The sequence below is a fragment of the Procambarus clarkii genome, chromosome 19 (genome assembly GCF_040958095.1).
Source record: "Procambarus clarkii isolate CNS0578487 chromosome 19, FALCON_Pclarkii_2.0, whole genome shotgun sequence".
Classification (NCBI taxonomy): domain Eukaryota; kingdom Metazoa; phylum Arthropoda; class Malacostraca; order Decapoda; family Cambaridae; genus Procambarus; species Procambarus clarkii.
Genome location: NC_091168.1, coordinates 31,178,521 through 31,198,809, shown reverse-complemented (window position 1 = coordinate 31,198,809; position 20,289 = coordinate 31,178,521). Strand labels below are relative to the sequence as shown.

The following is a 20,289-nucleotide window of genomic DNA, read 5'->3' as shown; positions in this document are numbered from 1 at the left end:
GGGGAGGGTTGGGGATGGTTGGGGAGGGTTGGGGAGGATTGGGGATGGTTGGGGAGGGTTGGGGAGGGTTGGGGGTGGTTGGGGAGGGTTGGGGATGGTTGGGGAGGGTTGGGGATGGTTGGGGAGGGTTGGGGAGGGTTGGGGAGGGTTGGGGAGGGTTGGGGAGGGTTTGGGAGGGTTGGGGAGGGTTGGGGGTGGTTGGGGAGGGTTGGGGATGGTTGGGGAGGGTTGGGGATGGTTGGGGAAGGTTGGGGATGGTTGGGGAGGGTTGGGGATGGTTGGGGAAGGTTGGGGAGGGTTGGGGATGGTTGGGGAGGGTTGGGGAGGATTGGGGAGGGTTGGGGATGGTTGGGGAGGGTTGGGGAGGGTTAATTGGGGGTGGTTGGGGAGGGTTGGGGGTGGTCGGGGAGGGTTGGGGAGGGTTAATTGGGGGTGGTTGGGGATGGTTGGGGATGGTTGGGGAGGGTTGGGGATGGTTGGGGAGGGTTGGGGAGAGCGTCAAGCAGGGCGGGCGTGGGGGCGGGCGTGGGTGTGGGCGTGGGGGCGGGCGTGGTTGTGGGCGTGGGGGCGGGCGTGGGTGTGGGCGTGGGGGCGAGCGTGGTTGTGGGCGTGGGGGCGGGCGTGGGGGCGGGCGTGGGTGTGGTCGTGGGGGTGGGCGTGGGGGCGGGCGTGGGGGCGGGCGTGGGGGAGGGCGTGGTCGTGGGTGTGGGCGTGGGGGCGGGCGTGGGTGTGGTCGTGGGGCGGGCGTATGTGTGGTCGTGGGGGTGGGTGTGGGGGCGGGCGTGGGGGTGGTCGTGAGGGCGGGCGTGGGTGTGGTCGTGGGGGCGGGCGTGGGCGTGAGGGCGGGCGTGGGTGTGGTCGTGGGGGCGGGCGTGGGTGTGAGGGCGGGCGTGAGGGCGGGCGTGGTAGGGGCCACAGAGAACATTAAGGGTGGCGGGGCAGGAGAGTGAGATAGTTGATGGTCCCGCCGCCAGGGTGAGACGGGGCGCCGCCACCACCGGCAAATGGATGGGTGTCTTCCCCTCCCTCTCCTTCACTCTATCCTTCCTTCCTTCCTTCCTTCCTTCCTTCCCTGTCTTCTGTACTCTTCCCGTCCTCCCTTGCTCCTTCATTCATTCCATATCGACTTTTACCACTATCTCCATCTCTCTGTCTCTTTGTCTCTCTCTCGTCTCTATCTCCATATCTCGTGTGGGTATGGTGCCCATGTGCCTGGGAGAGGAGCGGTCTCCCAGGCACCAGTGGGAGACGGTGGGAGAGGTGGTGGGAGTATGGCGGCTGGCGGCATATCCGCTCCGCACCGCGGGCTTATACTCACAAGTTTTGATTAAAGCTGCATATTTTAACGACTGTGGAATACTTCTATTCCTGCGTGTGTTGGGGGGAGGGGGCTCTCTCTCTCTCTCTGTCTCTCTGTCTCTCTGTCTCTCTCTCTCTCTGTCTCTCTGTCTCTCTCTCTCTCTCTCTCTCTCTCTCTCTCTCTCTCTCTCTCTCTCTCTCTCTCTCTCTCTCTCTCGTTCTCTCTCTCTCTCTCTGTCTCTCTCTCTCTGTCTCTCTCTCTCTCTCGTTCTATCTCTCTCTCGTTCTCTCTCTCTCGTTCTCTCTCTCTCTCGTTCTGTCTCTCTCTCGTTCTCTCTCTCTCTACGGCATTTTAAACCCAGATTTCGTTAACTGACACTATCACATCTGTATCAAATGACGTTTGTTTTTTTGCGAGGTATGAAGCTGGACGCTAGGGAATAGCCTCATAAAAATTGACGGAATTAGTGGTTATATTATGGGGAGTGTCATATAGTGGGTGACCCCCCATGCCCTTCTTTAAGTAGGATTAGCTTCAGTTACGATCAAGAACGAGTCCCCATGAAGTGTGGGTTCGATCCTCAATAGGATACTTTCCAGCTGATTGCTCTGTTTAATTTATTAAGAACGTTAGTGACAATTCTGTTCTTTTCCAAGTTCTCACGCATGAAACAACAGCCTCCTCTATCAACAATTTAAGATCTCACGGGTCAGTACAATTACATAAGAAAACATTAGGATAAGATGACACCATTACTATCCCGTCTATTCAAACCGTTCTCCTAAGGTTTCCCAATTTTCCCTAAGGAAAACGGTCAATTTAAAGTGGTCCCTCCTAACCTACCAGAGGACGTAAAACAGAAAACGGGACAGTACGTCAATTTCGTAAGATGCTGCCATTTTCTAGTACGACAATTTTTGGCCGTATGTGACGCCTACGAGCGAAGAGCGATGCTCTTTGTAAAACTATTTGTGTAAAAGATTTACTATCGAAAGAAAACACAGAATCAGATGTTGTAATCTCTAATAACTTACAAAGTTGATTCACATTTAAAATTATACGAATTTTCTCGAAGAAAATAATTCAGTGTCAGCTGAGAAGTGTCTCTAAATGAGACATTTGTGAACCAGGGTTCGACCCCCAATTTCTTTAACAAATTGAAATGCATTCTCAACAGAATAATTATTTCTAGTAAAAAGTCTTGTAATTGGAACTAAATAATTTAGCTCAATTACAATCAAAAGTAACTATTGAAGGGATTGTGTCTAATTCAACAATTTGTTTATGGATTTTTAGAAGACCTTAAATCCACCCGGGTTTAGGTCCGTATAAAGATCATTATTAATTCTATTTCCTTAATTACTTTTTTTTTTTGAGATATATACAAGAGTTGTTACATTCTTGTAGAGCCACTAGTACGCGTAGCGTTTCGGGCAAGTCCTTAATCCTATGGTCCCTGGAATTCGATCCCCTGCCGCGAAGAATCGTTTTTTCATCCAAGTACACATTTTACTGTTGCGTTAAACAGAGGCTACAGTTAAGGAATTGCGCCCAGTAAATCCTCCCCGGCCAGGATACGAACCCATGACATAGCGCTCGCGGAACGCCAGGCGAGTGTCTTACCACTACACCACGGAGACTGTTAACTTTAACTTTACTTTACTTTACCAACTTTAACAAGTAACTATTTAATTTGTCATCAAGCTTTGACACAGAGGAAGAAGTATCGACTTTGTGGCTCTCACACCCACAGTGCCTCCGTCCAACACTGTCCCTACCATCCAAGGACCAAGATTTACGAAGCAGTCACGCAAGCACTTCCGAACCTGGGGCCAGATTCAAGAAGCAGTCACACAAGCACTTCCGAACCTGGGGCCAGATTCAAGAAGCAGTCACACAAGCACTTAGGAACCTGGGGCCAGATTCAAGAAGCAGTCACACAAGCACTTAGGAACCTGGGGCCAGATTCAAGAAGCAGTCACACAAGCACTTAGGAACCTGGGGCCAGATTCAAGAAGCAGTCACGCAAGCACTTCCGAACCTGGGGCCAGATTCAAGAAGCAGTCACACAAGCACTTCCGAACCTGGGGCCAGATTCAAGAAGCAGTCACACAAGCACTTCCGGACCTGGGGCCAGATTCAAGAAGCAGTCACACAAGCACTTAGGAACCTGGGGCCAGATTCAAGAAGCAGTCACGCAAGCACTTCCGAACCTGGGGCCAGATTCAAGAAGCAGTCACGCAGGCACTTCCGAACCTGGGGCCAGATTCAAGAAGCAGTCACACAAGCACTTCCGAACCTGGGGCCAGATTCAAGAAGCAGTCACATAAGCACTTAGGAACCTGGGGCCAGATTCAAGAAGCAGTCACGCAAGCACTTCCGAACCTGGGGCCAGATTCAAGAAGCAGTCACGCAAGCACTTCCGAACCTGGGGCCAGATTCAAGAAGCAGTCACGCAAGCACTTCCGAACCTGGGGCCAGATTCAAGAAGCAGTCACGCAAGCACTTCCGGACCTGGGGCCAGATTCAAGAAGCAGTCACACAAGCACTTCCGGACCTGGGGCCAGATTCAAGAAGCAGTCACACAAGCACTTCCGAACCTGGGGCCAGATTCAAGAAGCAGTCACGCAAGCACTTCCGAACCTGGGGCCAGATTCAAGAAGCAGTCACGCAAGCACTTAGGAACTTGGGGCCAGACTCACGAAGCAGTTACGCAAGCACTTACGAACCTGTACATCTTTTCTCAATCCTTAACTACTTTACATACAACTATTAAACAGTTAATGAGCTCCGAAGCACCAGGAGGCTGTTGCTAACAACAACACCAGTTGATTGGGCAGTTTACCTCGTGAGAAATTAGCCAAGGAGGGAATAAGCTTTCCGAGTAGAGGGTTATCTGGAGAGGTTATCTTGAGATGATTTCGGGGCTTTGTAGTCTCCCCGCGGCCCGGTCCTCGACCAGGCCTCCACCCCCAGGAAGCAGTCCGTGACAGCTGACTAACACCCAAGTACCTATTTTACTGCTAGGTAACTGCTAGGTAGGTTGGTTTAGGGAGGTAGCCATCTTGGACGGCAGAAACTGTGGCGGGACGCCTCGGCCAGAGAGGAGAGGATTAACACACCGTCACCGCTTGTGGTCAGGAGGGAATCGATACCGTTGCGGTGAGGTCACGCCCCACGTCACGGGGAGGGACCTATCAGGAGCCTTCAGCGTGCAGGGTGGTAAAGGTGCCTCTGATAGGCTTATTGTGAGATAAGGCTATCATACCTTACCTTGAGGTTACCTTGAGGTGCTTCCGGGGCTTAGCGTCCCCGCGGCCCGGTCGTCGACCAGGCCTCCTGGTTGCTGGACTGATCAACCAGGCTGTTGGACGCGGCTGCTCGCAGCCTGACGTATGAGTCACAGCCTGGTTGGTCAGGTATCCTTTGGAGGTGCTTATCCAGTTCTCTCTTGAACACTGTGAGGGGTCGGCCAGTTATGTCCCTTATGTGTAGTGGAAGCGTGTTGAACAGTCTCGGGCCTCTGATGTTGATAGTTCTCTCTTGAACACTGTGAGGGGTCGGCCAGTTATATCCCTTATGTGTAGTGGAAGCGTGTTGAAGAGTCTCGGACCTCTGATGTTGATAGTTCTCTCTTGAACACTATGAGGGGTCGGCCAGTTATGTCCCTTATGTGTAGTGGAAGCGTGTTGAACAGTCTCGGGCCTCTGATGTTGATAGTTCTCTCTTGAACACTGTGAGGGGTCGGCCAGTTATGCCCTCATGTGTAGTGGAAGCGTGTTGAACAGTCTCGGACCTCTGATGTTGATAGTTCTCTCTTGAACACTGTGAGGGGTCGGCCAGTTATGTCCCTTATGTGTAGTGGAAGCGTGTTGAACAGTCTCGGGCCTCTGATGTTGATAGTTCTCTCTTGAACACTGTGAGGGGTCGGCCAGTTATGTCCCTTATGTGTAGTGGAAGCGTGTTGAACAGTCTCGGGCCTCTGATGTTGATAGTTCTCTCTTGAACACTGTGAGGGGTCGGCCAGTTATGTCCCTTATGTGTAGTGGAAGCGTGTTGAACAGTCTCGGGCCTCTGATGTTGATAGTTCTCTCTTGAACACTGTGAGGGGTCGGCCAGTTATGCCCCTTATGTGTAGTGGAAGCGTGTTGAACAGTCTCGGACCTCTGATGTTGATAGTTCTCTCTTGAACACTGTGAGGGGTCGGCCAGTTATGTCCCTTATGTGTAGTGGAAGCGTGTTGAACAGTCTCGGACCTCTGATGTTGATAGTTCTCTCTTGAACACTGTGAGGGGTCGGCCAGTTATGTCCCTTATGTGTAGTGGAAGCGTGTTGAACAGTCTCGGGCCTCTGATGTTGATAGTTCTCTCTTGAACACTGTGAGGGGTCGGCCAGTTATGCCCCTTATGTGTAGTGGAAGCGTGTTGAACAGTCTCGGACCTCTGATGTTGATAGTTCTCTCTTGAACACTGTGAGGGGTCGGCCAGTTATGTCCCTTATGTGTAGTGGAAGCGTGTTGAACAGTCTCGGACCTCTGATGTTGATAGTTCTCTCTTGAACACTGTGAGGGGTCGGCCAGTTATGCCCTCATGTGTAGTGGAAGTGTGTTGAACAGTCTCGGGCCTCTGATGTTGATAGTTCTCTCTTGAACACTGTGAGGGGTCGGCCAGTTATGCCCTCATGTGTAGTGGAAGCGTGTTGAACAGTCTCGGACCTCTGATGTTGATAGTTCTCTCTTGAACACTGTGAGGGGTCGGCCAGTTATGCCCTCATGTGTAGTGGAAGCGTGTTGAACAGTCTCGGGCCTCTGATGTTGATAGAGTGACTAGTGAGCGGGATAGAGTAAGATAGAGTGATAGAGTGAGGGTGAGAGTGATAGAGGATAGAGTGAGTGGGATAGAGTAAACCATGACTAGGCTTCGAGAAGGATCGAGATGCCCGATAGAGAAGGATTCTCATTCCACCAGGAGCTGGATCGAGGATCATTCCGTAACCGAGCACTGTACAAGGCAGTTGAGTCGTTCATCATTGTCTATTAAGTCTGATAGATAATTCATCATACCACTAAACTGTAACTTTAATTTATACATCTATACAAAGGGAGCCGAGCGGACAGCACGCTGGACTTGTGATCCTGTGGTCCTGGGTTCGATCCCAGGCGCCAGTGAAAAACAATGGGCAGAGTTTCTTTCACCCTATGCCCCTGTTACCTAGCAGTAAAATAGGTACCTGGGTGTTAGTCAGCTGTCACGGGCTGCTTCCTGGGGGTGGAGGCCTGGTCGAGGACCGGGCCGCGGGGTCACTAAAGCCCCGAAATCATTTCAAGATAACCTCAAGATATATCTGGCGGATGTCAGGACTCAAGGACATGAAGTTATACATTATAGAGGTGAGTGAGGCAGTTATAAAAGCATCAACCCGGCCTCTGACCAAGTCCATTCCATCCAGCGGTCGACCCCGCGGACGCATTCATCAATTTTAACATGCAGTTCATTTGAAACAGGAATTTTCTCAAATATAAATTAATATTATAATAGCATATTGTGCATATATAGGCATAGGTTAGGTTAGGTGTTTAGGTTCTGTTGGCGATTATTTGTAGTACGTGGGTGAAGCATTTACAGCGTTGTGGTTCGAACACAAGTCGTCAGTGAAGCACTTGTTCCGGAAGTGTTCGGACGTCATCAGTTGTGAGTCATGTGTAAACTGTTTTTCATTCATAAACAGCTTGGGTTTGGCGGGTGGATGGAATGGATGGTCTTTGTTTATGAGGACGGGCTGTATGAGGACGGGCTGTATGAGGACGGGCTGTATGAGGACGGGCTGTATGAGGACGGGCTGTATGAGGACGGGCTGTATGAGGACGGGTTGTATGAGGACGGGCTGTATGAGGACGGGCTGTATGAGGACGGGCTGTATGAGGACGGGTTGTATGAGGACGGGCTGTATGAGGACGGGCTGTATGAGGACGGGCTGTATGAGGACGGGCTGTATGAGGACGGGCTGTATGAGGACGGGCTGTATGAGGACGGGCTGTATGAGGACGGGCTGTATGAGGACGGGTTGTATGAGGACGGGCTGTATGAGGACGGGTTGTATAAGGACGGGTTGTATGAGGACGGGTTGTATAAGGACGGGCTGTATGAGGACGGGTTGTATGAGGACGGGTTGTATGAGGACGGGCTGTATGAGGACGGGCTGTATGAGGACGGGTTGTATGAGGACGGGCTGTATGAGGACGGGTTGTATAAGGACGGGTTGTATGAGGACGGGTTGTATAAGGACGGGCTGTATGAGGACGGGCTGTATGAGGACGGGCTGTATGAGGACGGGTTGTATGAGGACGGGTTGTATGAGGACGGGCTGTATGAGGACGGGTTGTATGAGGACGGGCTGTATGAGGATGGGTTGTATGAGGACGGGTTGTATGAGGACGGGTTGTATAAGGACGGGCTGTATGAGGACGGGCTGTATGAGGACGGGTTGTATGAGGACGGGTTGTATGAGGACGGGCTGTATGAGGATGGGTTGTATGAGGACGGGTTGTATGAGGACGGGTTGTATGAGGACGGGCTGTATGAGGACGGGTTGTATAAGGACGGGTTGTATGAGGACGGGTTGTATGAGGACGGGTTGTATGAGGACGGGTTGTATGAGGACGGGCTGTATGAGGACGGGTTGTATAAGGACGGGTTGTATGAGGACGGGCTGTATGAGGACGGGCTGTATGAGGACGGGTTGTATGAGGACGGGCTGTATGAGGACGGGCTGTATGAGGACGGGCTGTATGAGGACGGGTTGTATGAGGACGGGCTGTATGAGGACGGGTTGTATGAGGACGGGCTGTATGAGGACGGGTTGTATAAGGACGGGCTGTATGAGGACGGGCTGTATGAGGACGGGCTGTATGAGGACGGGTTGTATGAGGACGGGTTGTATGAGGACGGGCTGTATGAGGACGGGTTGTATGAGGACGGGCTGTATGAGGACGGGTTGTATGAGGACAGTCTGCGCTACAAGTGATCGTCTGCACTATCTATGGTGATCTTTATTCTACTTCTAATTATTTCTATCTTTTTGTGTACTTGCATTTATTGTTGTGTTTTGCTATAATAACTTTCTATTTACAGCAGATTTAGTATTTAACTGTTCCTGTAATTGCTTATCTTATTGTATCATGACCCATTGCATCTATATGCTTACTGATATTGATCCTGATCGAAATCTTCTGTCTCATATCCACACAAATCAGCACATTGATCATCATTATTGCAGGTATTACACAGCAAGTCTTGCAAAAAACAAACTCCTAAATAGCACCTGCTTATCAGTTTACAACCAAAATGTTAGATTCACTTGGTAAACATTTTGATGATATAAATGCATTACTCACAGCACTAGGTACTAATTTATCATTCATCATTTTAACAGAAACTTGGCTAAGTAATGACTATACCCAACTCTACAACTTAGCTGGTTATAAAGCCATTCATAACTGCAGGCCTAATAAAAAAGGTGGCACAGCAATATATTACAAAGATACCTTCATCTGCAATATTGTCATCAGTGATAGAGACGACTATTGTGAATATACCTTTGCCAAGTTCTCCAGTAAATCCCTTAAATCCTCTCTGACTATCGGTGCCATCTATAGATTTCCTAATACCAACATAGCGTCATTCTCAGATAACCTAAGGTATCATAAATAACAATCTCAACAAAAATCACATCATTCTAGGAGGTGATTTCAATATTGACCTGGGTCTTCAAAACAACCCTCAAGTTGACTATTTCCGTAACAGCATGCACTCCTGTATGCTAATCCTCACAATCACCAAGCCCACCCGAGTCACTCAAACATCTGCCACTACCCTGGATCACTTATGGACTAATATAACAGCTGCCCTTACATCTGGGGTAATTTATGACAGAACAACTGACCACTATCCTACCTTCCTCATAGCAAACATGGACACAACACCACCAGAAACTAAGAAACTCACATTCAGGCTACACAGTGAATCAGCTTTAGGCAATCTCTCTAATGCACTTCACAATATTAACTGGGAATCTGAATTTAATAATACACAGGATATAAACTCATTAACTAACCTCTTTCTCTCCAAAACTCTAAGCCTCTACAACACTCACTATCCCCTCCTTACCAAACAAGTAACTGATAAAAGATTAAACAATCCGTAGCTCACACGTGGCATATTCAAATCAACAAAAATCATGAATATGAAAAGAAATTTAGGTTTGGCCTAGTTACAAAGGAAGTAGTTAAGAGGTACTCATCAGTGCTTACCAGTATCATAAGAAAAGCTAAACTTTCATATTATGAGACTAGATTCAAAGAAGCAAAAGGCAACATGAAAAGCACATGGAATATCATCTCTAATATCCTAGGAACTAAACAACACTCCCACAACCAGATAACACTCTCTAAGGATGCCCTTACACCGTCATCTGATTTAGAAATGGCGAATGAATTTAATAGCTTCTTTTCATCGGTTGGTGCTAACCTTGCCAGTAAAATCCCACAGACTCAGACACATATCAACACATATCTCTCAGGCAGCTATCCAAACTCTCTTCTCCTCTCACCAGTCAGCCCGACAGATGTTGTGTCCATCATACACTCACTAAAAACCAAAGTTGGGAACATCAGTGAAATACCATCCATTGTATACAAGAGCGCCTCCCATGCCCTTGCACCACCTATAGCTCTGCTGTTCAACAAATCCCTTGAGTGTCATACCTTCCCTGATATCCTTAAAAAAATAAGCAAGAGTAACGCCAGTTCATAAAGGAGGTAATCCGGCGGACATAAACAATTATAGACCAATATCAAACCTACCCATACTATCAAAAATATTTGAAAAAATGATCTACAAACACCTCTACTCCTACCTCGTAAAATTTGACATACTCAGTCCCTGTCAGTTTGGCTTCCGCTCCCAAAAGAGTACCATTGATGCAATTATTAGCTCTCCTTGATATAATTTACTCAGCCCTTGATAAAAATGAGTTTCCGATTGGACTCTTCATTGACCTGAGAAAGGCCTTTGATACTGTTAATCACAATTACCTCTTACTTAAACTCCAGCATTATGATACCCGAGGCCATGCACTGGACTATATCCAATCCTATCTTAGTGATAGACACCAATGTGTAGCCACCAATAATATAACCTCTCCCACTCTACCAATAATCGTTGGAGTGCCACAGGGCAGCATCTTGGGACCTCTCCTATTTCTTATATAAATCAATGATCTGCCTAATGTCTCTAACATTCTGAAACCTATTTTGTTTGCTGATGATACTACCCTCATCTACTCCAACCCCAACTCACATATACTAAATAATGTTGCTAATAATGAACTAAAAAAAGTCCACTTATGGATGTCAACCAACAAACTAACACTTAACATAGAAAAGACCTACTACATCCTATTTGGAAGCAAATCAACAAATGCAATTCAGCTTCAGATAGACAATGTAAACATTAGCAATAAAAATGATGGAAAGTTTCTTGGCCTATTCCTAGACAAGAGACTCAACTTCAGTACCCACATACAACACATAACTAAGAAAGTCTCTAAAACAGTTGGTATACTCTCCAAAATCAGATATTATGTACCTAACTCTGCTCTCATCTCTACTATATTATGCACTAATCTATCCCTATCTTAATTATGGTATCTGTGCATGGGGTTCAACCACTGCAAACCACCTTAAGCCCATCATCACCCAGCAAAAATCTGCTATCAGAATAATAACAAATTCTGCTTTCAGACAACACTCAGCTTCCTTGTTTAACTCCCTAAACATGCTAAACACAACCTTACTCCACACATTCTCTTGTGTCAACTACATTTACAAAACCCTGTTCTTAAATGCAAATCCTGCTCTGAAACTCTCCCTGGACAGATGTAATAGGACCCATTATCACCACACCAGAAATAAATATCTCTTTGATATTCCCAGAGTCAAACTTAATCTGTGTAAACACTCAATGCAAATAAAGGGACCCAGTCCATGGAACTCACTCCCTATTGAATTGAAAAGCCGTCCAACTTTTGCATCATTCAAAAACAACACTAAAAAGTACCTAATTTCATCTTCACAGTTTTTTACCTTTTGCTTAAAACTTGCTCTGTATCTAGTGCTACCCAATCTTCCAATCTTTATGTACCTAATCCAAACAATTTTACCATTGTGATCATTGCTGTCTTCTTATATGTGCTATCAAAATGCTGTATTGTGCCTATTAATCTTTGTTTAAATTACCAATAAGTACACACATCTCATTTTTTTTTTGCAATGTATCTATTATCATTTTATTAATTCTGCTAGAATTTACCTACTTAAAATTATCTGTTAGATTAAGGACCTGCCCGAAACACTGCGCGTACTAGTGGCTTTACAAGACTGTAAACACTATGCTAGTGGCTTTACAAGAGTGTAAACACTATGCTATGTATCACACAAACCCAATATACCTTCTTGTATATAAATAAATAAAATAAAAATAAACAAATAAACAAGAATGGTCCCAGGGGTTCGAACCCTGGCCGGAGACCCCAGTCGCGGGTTGTTCATCTTGGTGTCACTGGAGGATCATCAAGAGTGTATTACCTAACCAACGAATCATCAACCACCTGTTGACCACCCATCAACCACGTGCCATCACGTGATTGATGTATTCATCTACATGCAGAGAACTACAGCTGTATCAAGAAGACCTACACGACGGAATACTTGAGTTGACTGCATGCGAACGAGGACCCGGCCACCCCAAGTACACACTCCCGTCTTATAGATAAAGATATTATCTTATATAGACTAAAGACACCACGTAAGTTATCTGTGATAGTTCTGCATCACTCTTGTCCCATCGGGGAGGTTTTTGAGAGTTATTCCCGCATGTACAGTGGTTACCTGCGGGTCAGTCACCAACATGGACCGCAGGTGAATACCGCCAGTGGCTGGAGAAGCCAAGTTAATGATCCCTTAATTGAGTTGAGATTGATCCTGTGGGGACCCGGTATCCATTACTCAGACGTCTCACTAGCGCCAGTCTCCTTACACCAACACCAAACACAAGTCACGTGTGTTTGAATTTACTCAACAGACTCAACATTAGCGAGTGAGTTGATTTACTAAACTATGTTAACTGTTATGTGATGTTTTGGAGAGAGAGAGAGAGAGAGAGAGGGAGAGAGAGAGAGAGAGAGAGAGAGAGAGAGAGAGAGAGAGAGAGAGAGAGAGAGAGAGAGAGAGAGAGAGAGAGAGAGCGTAAAGAAGGGGAGATAGAGAATGACGACTGGAAGGGAGACAAGCAGATAAAGAAGTATGATAAAGTGGAAGGAGGGGGGCAGGATAGAGAGAGATAAGGAGGTAGGTATAATGAATGAGGGAGGGAGAATGAAAGACAGGGAGGGAGGGAGAGAGGGAGAGAGAGAGAGAGAGAGAGAGAGAGAGAGAGAGAGAGAGAGAGAGAGAGAGAGAGAGAGAGAGAGAGAGAGAGAGAGAGAGAGAGAGAGGGAGGGAGTGCCAGAGAAGCAGCATCCGGGCGCTAAACCGGCATCATATCTGCAGAAAGAAGTTCCTCACAAGCCATATATCACTAACCCCGCCGCCGCCCCACTTGACGAGGTGGGAGGGGGCGGCTGGGAGGGGGGCGGCTGGGAGGGGGGCGGCTGGGAGGGGAAGGGGGGCGGCTGGGAGGGGGAGGGGGGCGGCTGGGGAGGGGGAGGGGGCGGCGGAAGGGGAGCGGCCGAGGGGACTCCGCATCGCTTCCTGACAAACAAATATTAGAGGAAACAGTTAGCGACGGCTCATTTCATTATCAAAGTGATGACTTAATCTCCAGTGACGTCATGCGAGGGGACGAGGCGTCTTAGCTGAGGGGACGGACGGACGGATGGGGGGAGGGACGGACGGACGGACGGACGGACGGATAGGGGGAGGGACGGACGGGACGGACGGACGGGCGGACGGGACGGACGGATCACTGTCACCTGTAGTAAAGAGAATGGTAAGAACAGCATCAAAGGCACCAATGAAAGAATAAAAGGAATCCCATTCTTCCATCACCCTCATCCTTACCTCATCCCTTTCGTACATGTCATTGTGTTCTTTCACCTCATTCTTATCTTCTCCTAGATATTACCCATGTCTTGCCTGTTCCTCACCCCACCCTCTCTCTCTCTCTCTCTGTCTCTCTCTGTCTCTCTCTGTCTCTCTCTCTCTCTGTCTCTCTCTCTCTCTGTCTCTCTCTCTCTCTCTCTGTCTCTCTCTCTCTCTGTCTCTCTCTCTCTCTCTCTCTCTCTCTCTCTCTCTCTCTCTCTCTCTCTCTGTCTGTCTGTCTGTCTCTCTCTCTCTCTCTCTCTCTCTCTCTCTCTCTCTCTCTCTCTCTCTCTCTCTCTCTGTCTCTCTCTGTCTCTCTCTGTCTCTCTCTCTCTCTCTCTCTCTCTCTCTCTCTCTCTCTCTCTCTCTCTCTGTCTCTCTCTGTCTCTCTCTCTCTCTCTCTCTCTCTCTCTCTCTCTCTCTCTCTCTCTCTCTCTCTCTCTCTCTCTCTCTGTCTCTCTCTCTCTCTCTCTCTCTCTCTCTCTCTCTCTCTCTCTCTCTCTCTCTCTCTCTCTCTCTCTCTCTCTCTCTCTCCCCTAATATTCCCTTCTTCTCCTGACGGGTTATTCATGCCCGTGCCACCACTTGTGGGGGGCTTAATCTTCAACAACCAATCACCAATCCTCTCCTCCACCACACGAAGATAGATGATTGATGAAGATTAAGCCACCCAAGAGGTGGCACGGGCATGAATAGCCCGTAACGAAGATAGATCATCACACTATCTTCTGATAATGGTCTAGAACGAACCAAAACGTCGTCGCTTCAACTCACATAAAATATGAGTACACGGACTCACACTCACCAGTACGTGGTGAGTGTGAGGGGTGATTAGCTAGAGTGTCTGAAGGGTGAGTGTGAGGACAAGGGGAGTGTGACCTAGGGTGAGGGGTCAAGACAAGGGGGGAAGACAATGGTGGTCACTCTTCCTAACCACTCACTTGATTGCCCACAATATATCACTAATATTTATGAGTGGAGAGAGTGGAGCCTCATTCACGGAGAGGTCCGTCGCCACACTCTTGTACTGGTATTCTGCCTGCTGTTTGGCAACACTGTAGACCTTCCCGCCAAAATACTGATCGACAGTGAGATACATCACGCTAATGTGCTGCCTTTCTCGTCGACACAAAACACTCATGCCCGCTAAAAATATTTTTGCCAGAACACTTCCCGCCAAAACTGTTCCCGCCAAAACTTTTCCCGCCAAAACTGTTCCCGTCAAAACACTTCCCGCCAAAACTGTTCCCGCCAAAACTGCTCCAATCAAAACACTTCCCGCCAAAACTGTTCCCGTAAAAACACTTCCCGCCAAAACTGTTCTCGCCAAAACACTTCCCGCCAAAACTGTTCCCGCCAAAACTGCTCCAATCAAAACACTTCCCGCCAAAACTGTTCTCGCCAAAACACTTCCCGCCAAAACTGCTCCAATCAAAACACTTCCCACCAAAACTGTTCCCGCCAAAACTGTTCTCGCCAAAACACTTCCCACCAAAACTGTTCCCGCCAAAACTGTTCCCGCCAAAACACTTCCCACCAAAACTGTTCCCGCCAAAACTGTTCTCGCCAAAACACTTCCCGCCAAAACTGTTCCCGCCAAAACACTTCCCACCAAAACTGTTCCCGCCAAAACACTTCCCACCAAAACTGTTCCCGCCAAAACTGTTCTCGCCAAAACTGTTCCCGCCAAAACTGTTCTCGCCAAAACACTTCCCGCCAAAACTGTTCCCGCCAAAACTGTTCCCGCCAAAACACTTCCCGCCAAAACTGTTCCCGCCAAAACTGTTCCCGCCAAAACACTTCCCACCAAAACTGTTCCCGCCAAAACTGTTCTCGCCAAAACTGTTCCCGCCAAAACTGTTCTCGCCAAAACTGTTCCCGCCAAAACTGTTCCCGCCAAAACTGTTCCCGCCAAAACACTTCCCACCAAAACTGTTCCCGCCAAAACACTTCCCGCCAAAACTGTTCCCGCCAAAACACTTCCCACCAATGCCCTCTGCATACTGGACTTTGTATTAATTAATGAAATAATTTCTGTGCAGTATGAGCCTTGTACAACCTTAACAAGTCATTGTCTAAAACTTTCTTTAGTAGTGTGAGTCTTACGGCGTCTTGTGCTTCAACCCTAAACACCCTAATGTGCTTGTTATCGAACCCTTCCACCACAACAGGGACCCTCCCACCACAACAAGGACCCTTCCACCACAACAGGGACCCTTCCACCACAACAAGGATCCTCCCACCACAACAGGGACCCTTCCACCACAACAGGGACCCTTCCACCACAACAGGGACCCTTCCACCACAACAGGGACCCTTCCACCACAACAAGGATCCTCCCACCACAACAGGGACCCTTCCACCACAACAGGGACCCTTCCACCACAACAGGGACCCTTCCACCACAACAGGGACCCTCCCACCACAACAGGGACCCTTCCACCACAACAAGGACCCTCCCACCACAACAAGGACCCTCCCACCACAACACGGACCCTTCCACCACAACAAGGACCCTCCCACCACAACACGGACCCTCCCACCACAACAAGGACCCTCCCACCACAACAAGGACCCTCCCACCACAACACGGACCCCTCCCACCACAACACGGACCCTCCCACCACAACACGGACCCTCCCACCACAACAAGGACCCTCCCACCACAACACGGACCCTCCCACCACAACAAGGACCCTCCCACCACAACAAGGACCCTCCCACCACAACACGGACCCTCCCACCACAACAAGGACCCTCCCACCACAACACGGACCCTCCCACCACAACAAGGACCCTTCCACCACAACAAGGACCCTCCCACCACAACACGGACCCTCCCACCACAACAAGGACCCTCCTACCACAACACGGACCCTCCCACCACAACAAGGACCCTCCCACCACAACAAGGACCCTCCCACCACAACACGGACCCTCCCACCACAACAAGGACCCTTCCACCACAACAAGGACCCTCCCACCACAACACGGACCCTCCCACCACAACAAGGACCCTCCCACCACAACACGGACCCCTCCCACCACAACACGGATCCTCCCACCACAACACGGACCCTCCCACCACAACAAGGACCCTCCCACCACAACACGGACCCTCCCACCACAACACGGACCCTCCCACCACAACACGGACCCTCCCACCACAACAAGGACCCTCCCACCACAACACGGACCCCTCCCACCACAACAAGGACCCTCCCACCACAACACGGACCCTCCCACCACAACACGGACCCTCCCACCACAACAAGGACCCTCCCACCACAACACGGACCCCTCCCACCACAACACGGACCCTCCCACCACAACACGGACCCTCCCACCACAACAAGGACCCTCCCACCACAACACGGACCCTCCCACCATAACAAGGACCCTCCCATCACAACAAGGACCCTCCCATCACAACACGGACCCCTCCCACCACAACACGGACCCTCCCACCACAACACGGACCCTCCCACCACAACAAGGACCCTCCCACCACAACACGGACCCTCCCACCATAACAAGGACCCTCCCATCACAACACGGACCCTCCCACCACAACACGGACCCTCCCACCACAACAAGGACCCTCCCACCACAACACGGACCCCTCCCACCACAACACGGACCCTCCCACCACAACACGGACCCTCCCACCACAACAAGGACCCTCCCACCACAACACGGACCCTCCCACCATAACAAGGACCCTCCCATCACAACAAGGACCCTCCCATCACAACAAGGACCCTCCCACCACAACACGGACCCTCCCACCACAACACGGACCCTCCCACCACAACAAGGACCCTCCCACCACAACACGGACCCCTCCCACCACAACACGGACCCTCCCACCACAACACGGACCCTCCCACCACAACAAGGACCCTCCCACCACAACACGGACCCTCCCACCACAACACGGACCCTCCCACCACAACACGGACCCTCCCACCACAACACGGACCCTCCCACCACAACAAGGACCGCTGCTACTCCCACTAACACTACTCTGGGCCCCCCAGGGTCCCCAGGAGACCAGCAAGGCATGACCAAACAATTAGTGCCAGCAGTACCAGGGGATGTCGACGCCCGTGGGAACACAGCCAGGACACGCTGTCAACACCACCCTCTCTATATGCTGCATTAGTGTATACGGCACCCTAAATCTAACCCAACTTTAATGTGTATGCGTTTACATATGTATTAACCTATTTGTATTCACCTATTTCTGCCTACAGGATGGAGCACTAGCTCTTGGACCGTGTAAGTGCCTCCAGGTGTGTAACTAGTCTCCAATATTCTCTAGAGTAGTTTGATTTGCTCGTCAATGTTACTGGTCTGTAGTTAAGTGCAACCTCTCTATGTCCTTTCTTGTAAAGTGGTACCACATTCGCTTTCTTCAGGCTGTTGGGCAATTCCTCCTTCGTGAGTGGTTCATTAGAGTACTAATGGTACAACAAGGGCTTGAGCAGATTCCTTTAGCACCCATGGTGATACATTGTCTGGTCCGATAGCTTTAGCTTCGAGTAGTGGTGGTAGTTGTTAATGTACTTCCTCTCCTGTTACTTCAATCTTTGAGTCTGTCATTTCCAGCTGCCTGTTCTTTGAGCTCTGGGGTGCTAGGAGAACCATTCTTTGAGCTCTGGGGTGCTAGGAGAACCATTCTTTGAGCTCTGGGGTGCTAGAAGAACCATTCTTTGAGCTCTGGGGTGCTAGAAGAACCGTTCTTTGAGCTCTGAGGTGCTAGGAGAACCATTCTTTGAGCTCTGGGGTGCTAGAAGAACCATTCTTTGAGCTCTGGGGTGCTAGAAGAACCATTCTTTGAGCTCTGGGGTGCTAGAAGAACCATTCTTTGAGCTCTGGGGTGCTAGAAGAACCATTCTTTGAGCTCTGGGGGTGCTAGGTGAACCATTCTTTGAGCTCTGGGGTGCTAGAAGAACCATTCTTTGAGCTCTGGGGTGCTAGAAGAACCATTCTTTGAGCTCTGGGGTGCTAGAAGAACCATTCTTTGAGCTCTGGGGTGCTAGAAGAACCATTCTTTGAGCTCTGGGGTGCTAGAAGAACCATTCTTTGAGCTCTGTGGTGCTAGAAGAACCATTCTTTGAGCTCTGTGGTGCTAGAAGAACCATTCTTTGAGCTCTGAGGTGCTAGAAGAACCATTCTTTGAGCTCTGAGGTGCTAGAAGAACCATTCTTTGAGCTCTGAGGTGCTAGAAGAACCATTCTTTGAGCTCTGAGGTGCTAGAAGAACCATTCTTTAAGCTCTGGGGTGCTAGAAGAACCATTCTTTGAGCTCTGAGGTGCTAGAAGAACCATTCTTTGAGCTCTGAGGTGCTAGAAGAACCATTCTTTGAGCTCTGAGGTGCTAGAAGAACCATTCTTTGAGCTCTGAGGTACTAGAAGAACCATTCTTTGAGCTCTGAGGTGCTAGAAGAACCATTCTTTGAGCTCTGGGGGTCGTTCAGACTCAGAACACCCTACAGAAGCCGACACTGAGTTCCTAGTAAGTTTTCCTTACTTGGTTCTTCACTATCATTCTCATTCTTATATGACTGTGTAGGAGTCTAGGTTGTTTCTTTGCTTCAGAAGCAATGTAGTTCTCATAGTTTCTTTTCAACACTTTTCTTATATTGATATATCCATTCCCAGCTCTGTTGCATCTGTTCCAGTTTTTGTCTAGCTTTGACTTCTGGAGTTCCTGCTCTACCTCATCCTTTTCCATTTGGTTTCTTGGCGCTGTTTATTGAACTATAGGTCCTGGCACTGTCTATTGAACCCCGGGTCCTGGCACTGTCTATTGAACCCCGGGTCCTGGCACTGACTATTGAACCCCGGGTCCTGGCACTGTTATTGAACCACGGGTCCTGGCACTGTCTATTGAACCCCGGGTCCTGGCACTATCTATTGAACCACGGGTCCTGGCACTGTCTATTGAACCCCGGGTCCTGGCACTGTTATTGAACCACGGGTCCTGGCACTGTCTATTGAACCACGGGTCCTGGCCCTGTCTATTGAACCCCGGGTCCTGGCACTGTCTATTGAACCCCGGGTCCTGGCACTGTCTATTGAACCACGGGTCCTGGCACTGTCTATTGATCCCCGGGTCCTGGCACTGTCTATTGAACCCCGGGTCCTGGCCCTGTCTATTGAACCACGGGTCCTGGCACTGTCTATTGAACCCCGGGTCCTGGCCCTGTCTATTGAACCACGGGTCCTGGCACTGTTTATTGAACCCCGGATCCTGGCACTGTCTATTGAACCACGGGTCCTGGCCCTGTCTATTGAACCACGGGTCCTGGCACTGTCTATTGAACCCCGGGTCCTGGCACTGTCTATTGAACCCCGGGTCCTGGCACTGTTTATTGAACCCCGGGTCCTGGCACTGTTTATTGAACCACGGGTCCTGGCACTGTCTATTGAACCACGGGTCCTGGCCCTGTCTATTGAACCACGGGTCCTGGCACTGTCTGTTGAACCCCGGGTCCTGGCCCTGTCTATTGAACCCCGGGTCCTGGCCCTGTCTATTGAACCCCGGGTCCTGGCCCTGTCTATTGAACCCCGGGTCCTGGCACTGTCTATTGGACAACACTGTTCTGTTGATATTCATTGTAAACATTTCCTCCTTTTCCACCCTGTCAATCGTCAATGTATTTTATACGTCTGGATCATGTTCTTTTCTAGCGTCGTCAGGTTCAGTTCCTTCAGTCTCTCTTCATCCCTCACACTTCTAGGAGGAGTCTCGTTGCAAACTTCTGCAAACTGGTGGTGTATGACGGGGCATAAAAGTCCACCAGGCAGGCAAATCCTCGACTTTTATGGCCGTCACCCACCATAAA

General features: G+C 49.5%; 3 protein-coding genes across 3 annotated transcripts; 1 reads left to right on the top strand and 2 right to left on the bottom strand.

Moving 5' to 3' along the window:
• Nucleotides 1–422: 422 nt before the first annotated feature.
• On the bottom strand, nucleotides 423–1,112 carry LOC138366398 (putative uncharacterized protein DDB_G0290521). Its single transcript, XM_069327440.1, has one exon. The coding sequence runs from the start codon at nucleotides 1,110–1,112 to the stop codon at nucleotides 423–425; it is 690 nt and encodes a 229-aa protein (XP_069183541.1).
• Nucleotides 1,113–14,542: 13,430 nt separating this feature from the next.
• LOC138366397 (uncharacterized PPE family protein PPE24-like) lies at nucleotides 14,543–15,535 on the top strand. Its single transcript, XM_069327439.1, has one exon. It carries the CDS (start codon nucleotides 14,543–14,545, stop codon nucleotides 15,533–15,535), a length of 993 nt encoding a protein of 330 aa, XP_069183540.1.
• A 3,739-nt stretch (nucleotides 15,536–19,274) lies between these two features.
• On the bottom strand, nucleotides 19,275–20,060 carry LOC138366396 (uncharacterized). Its single transcript, XM_069327438.1, has one exon. The coding sequence runs from the start codon at nucleotides 20,058–20,060 to the stop codon at nucleotides 19,275–19,277; it is 786 nt and encodes a 261-aa protein (XP_069183539.1).
• Between the last annotated feature and the right edge of the window lie 229 nt (nucleotides 20,061–20,289).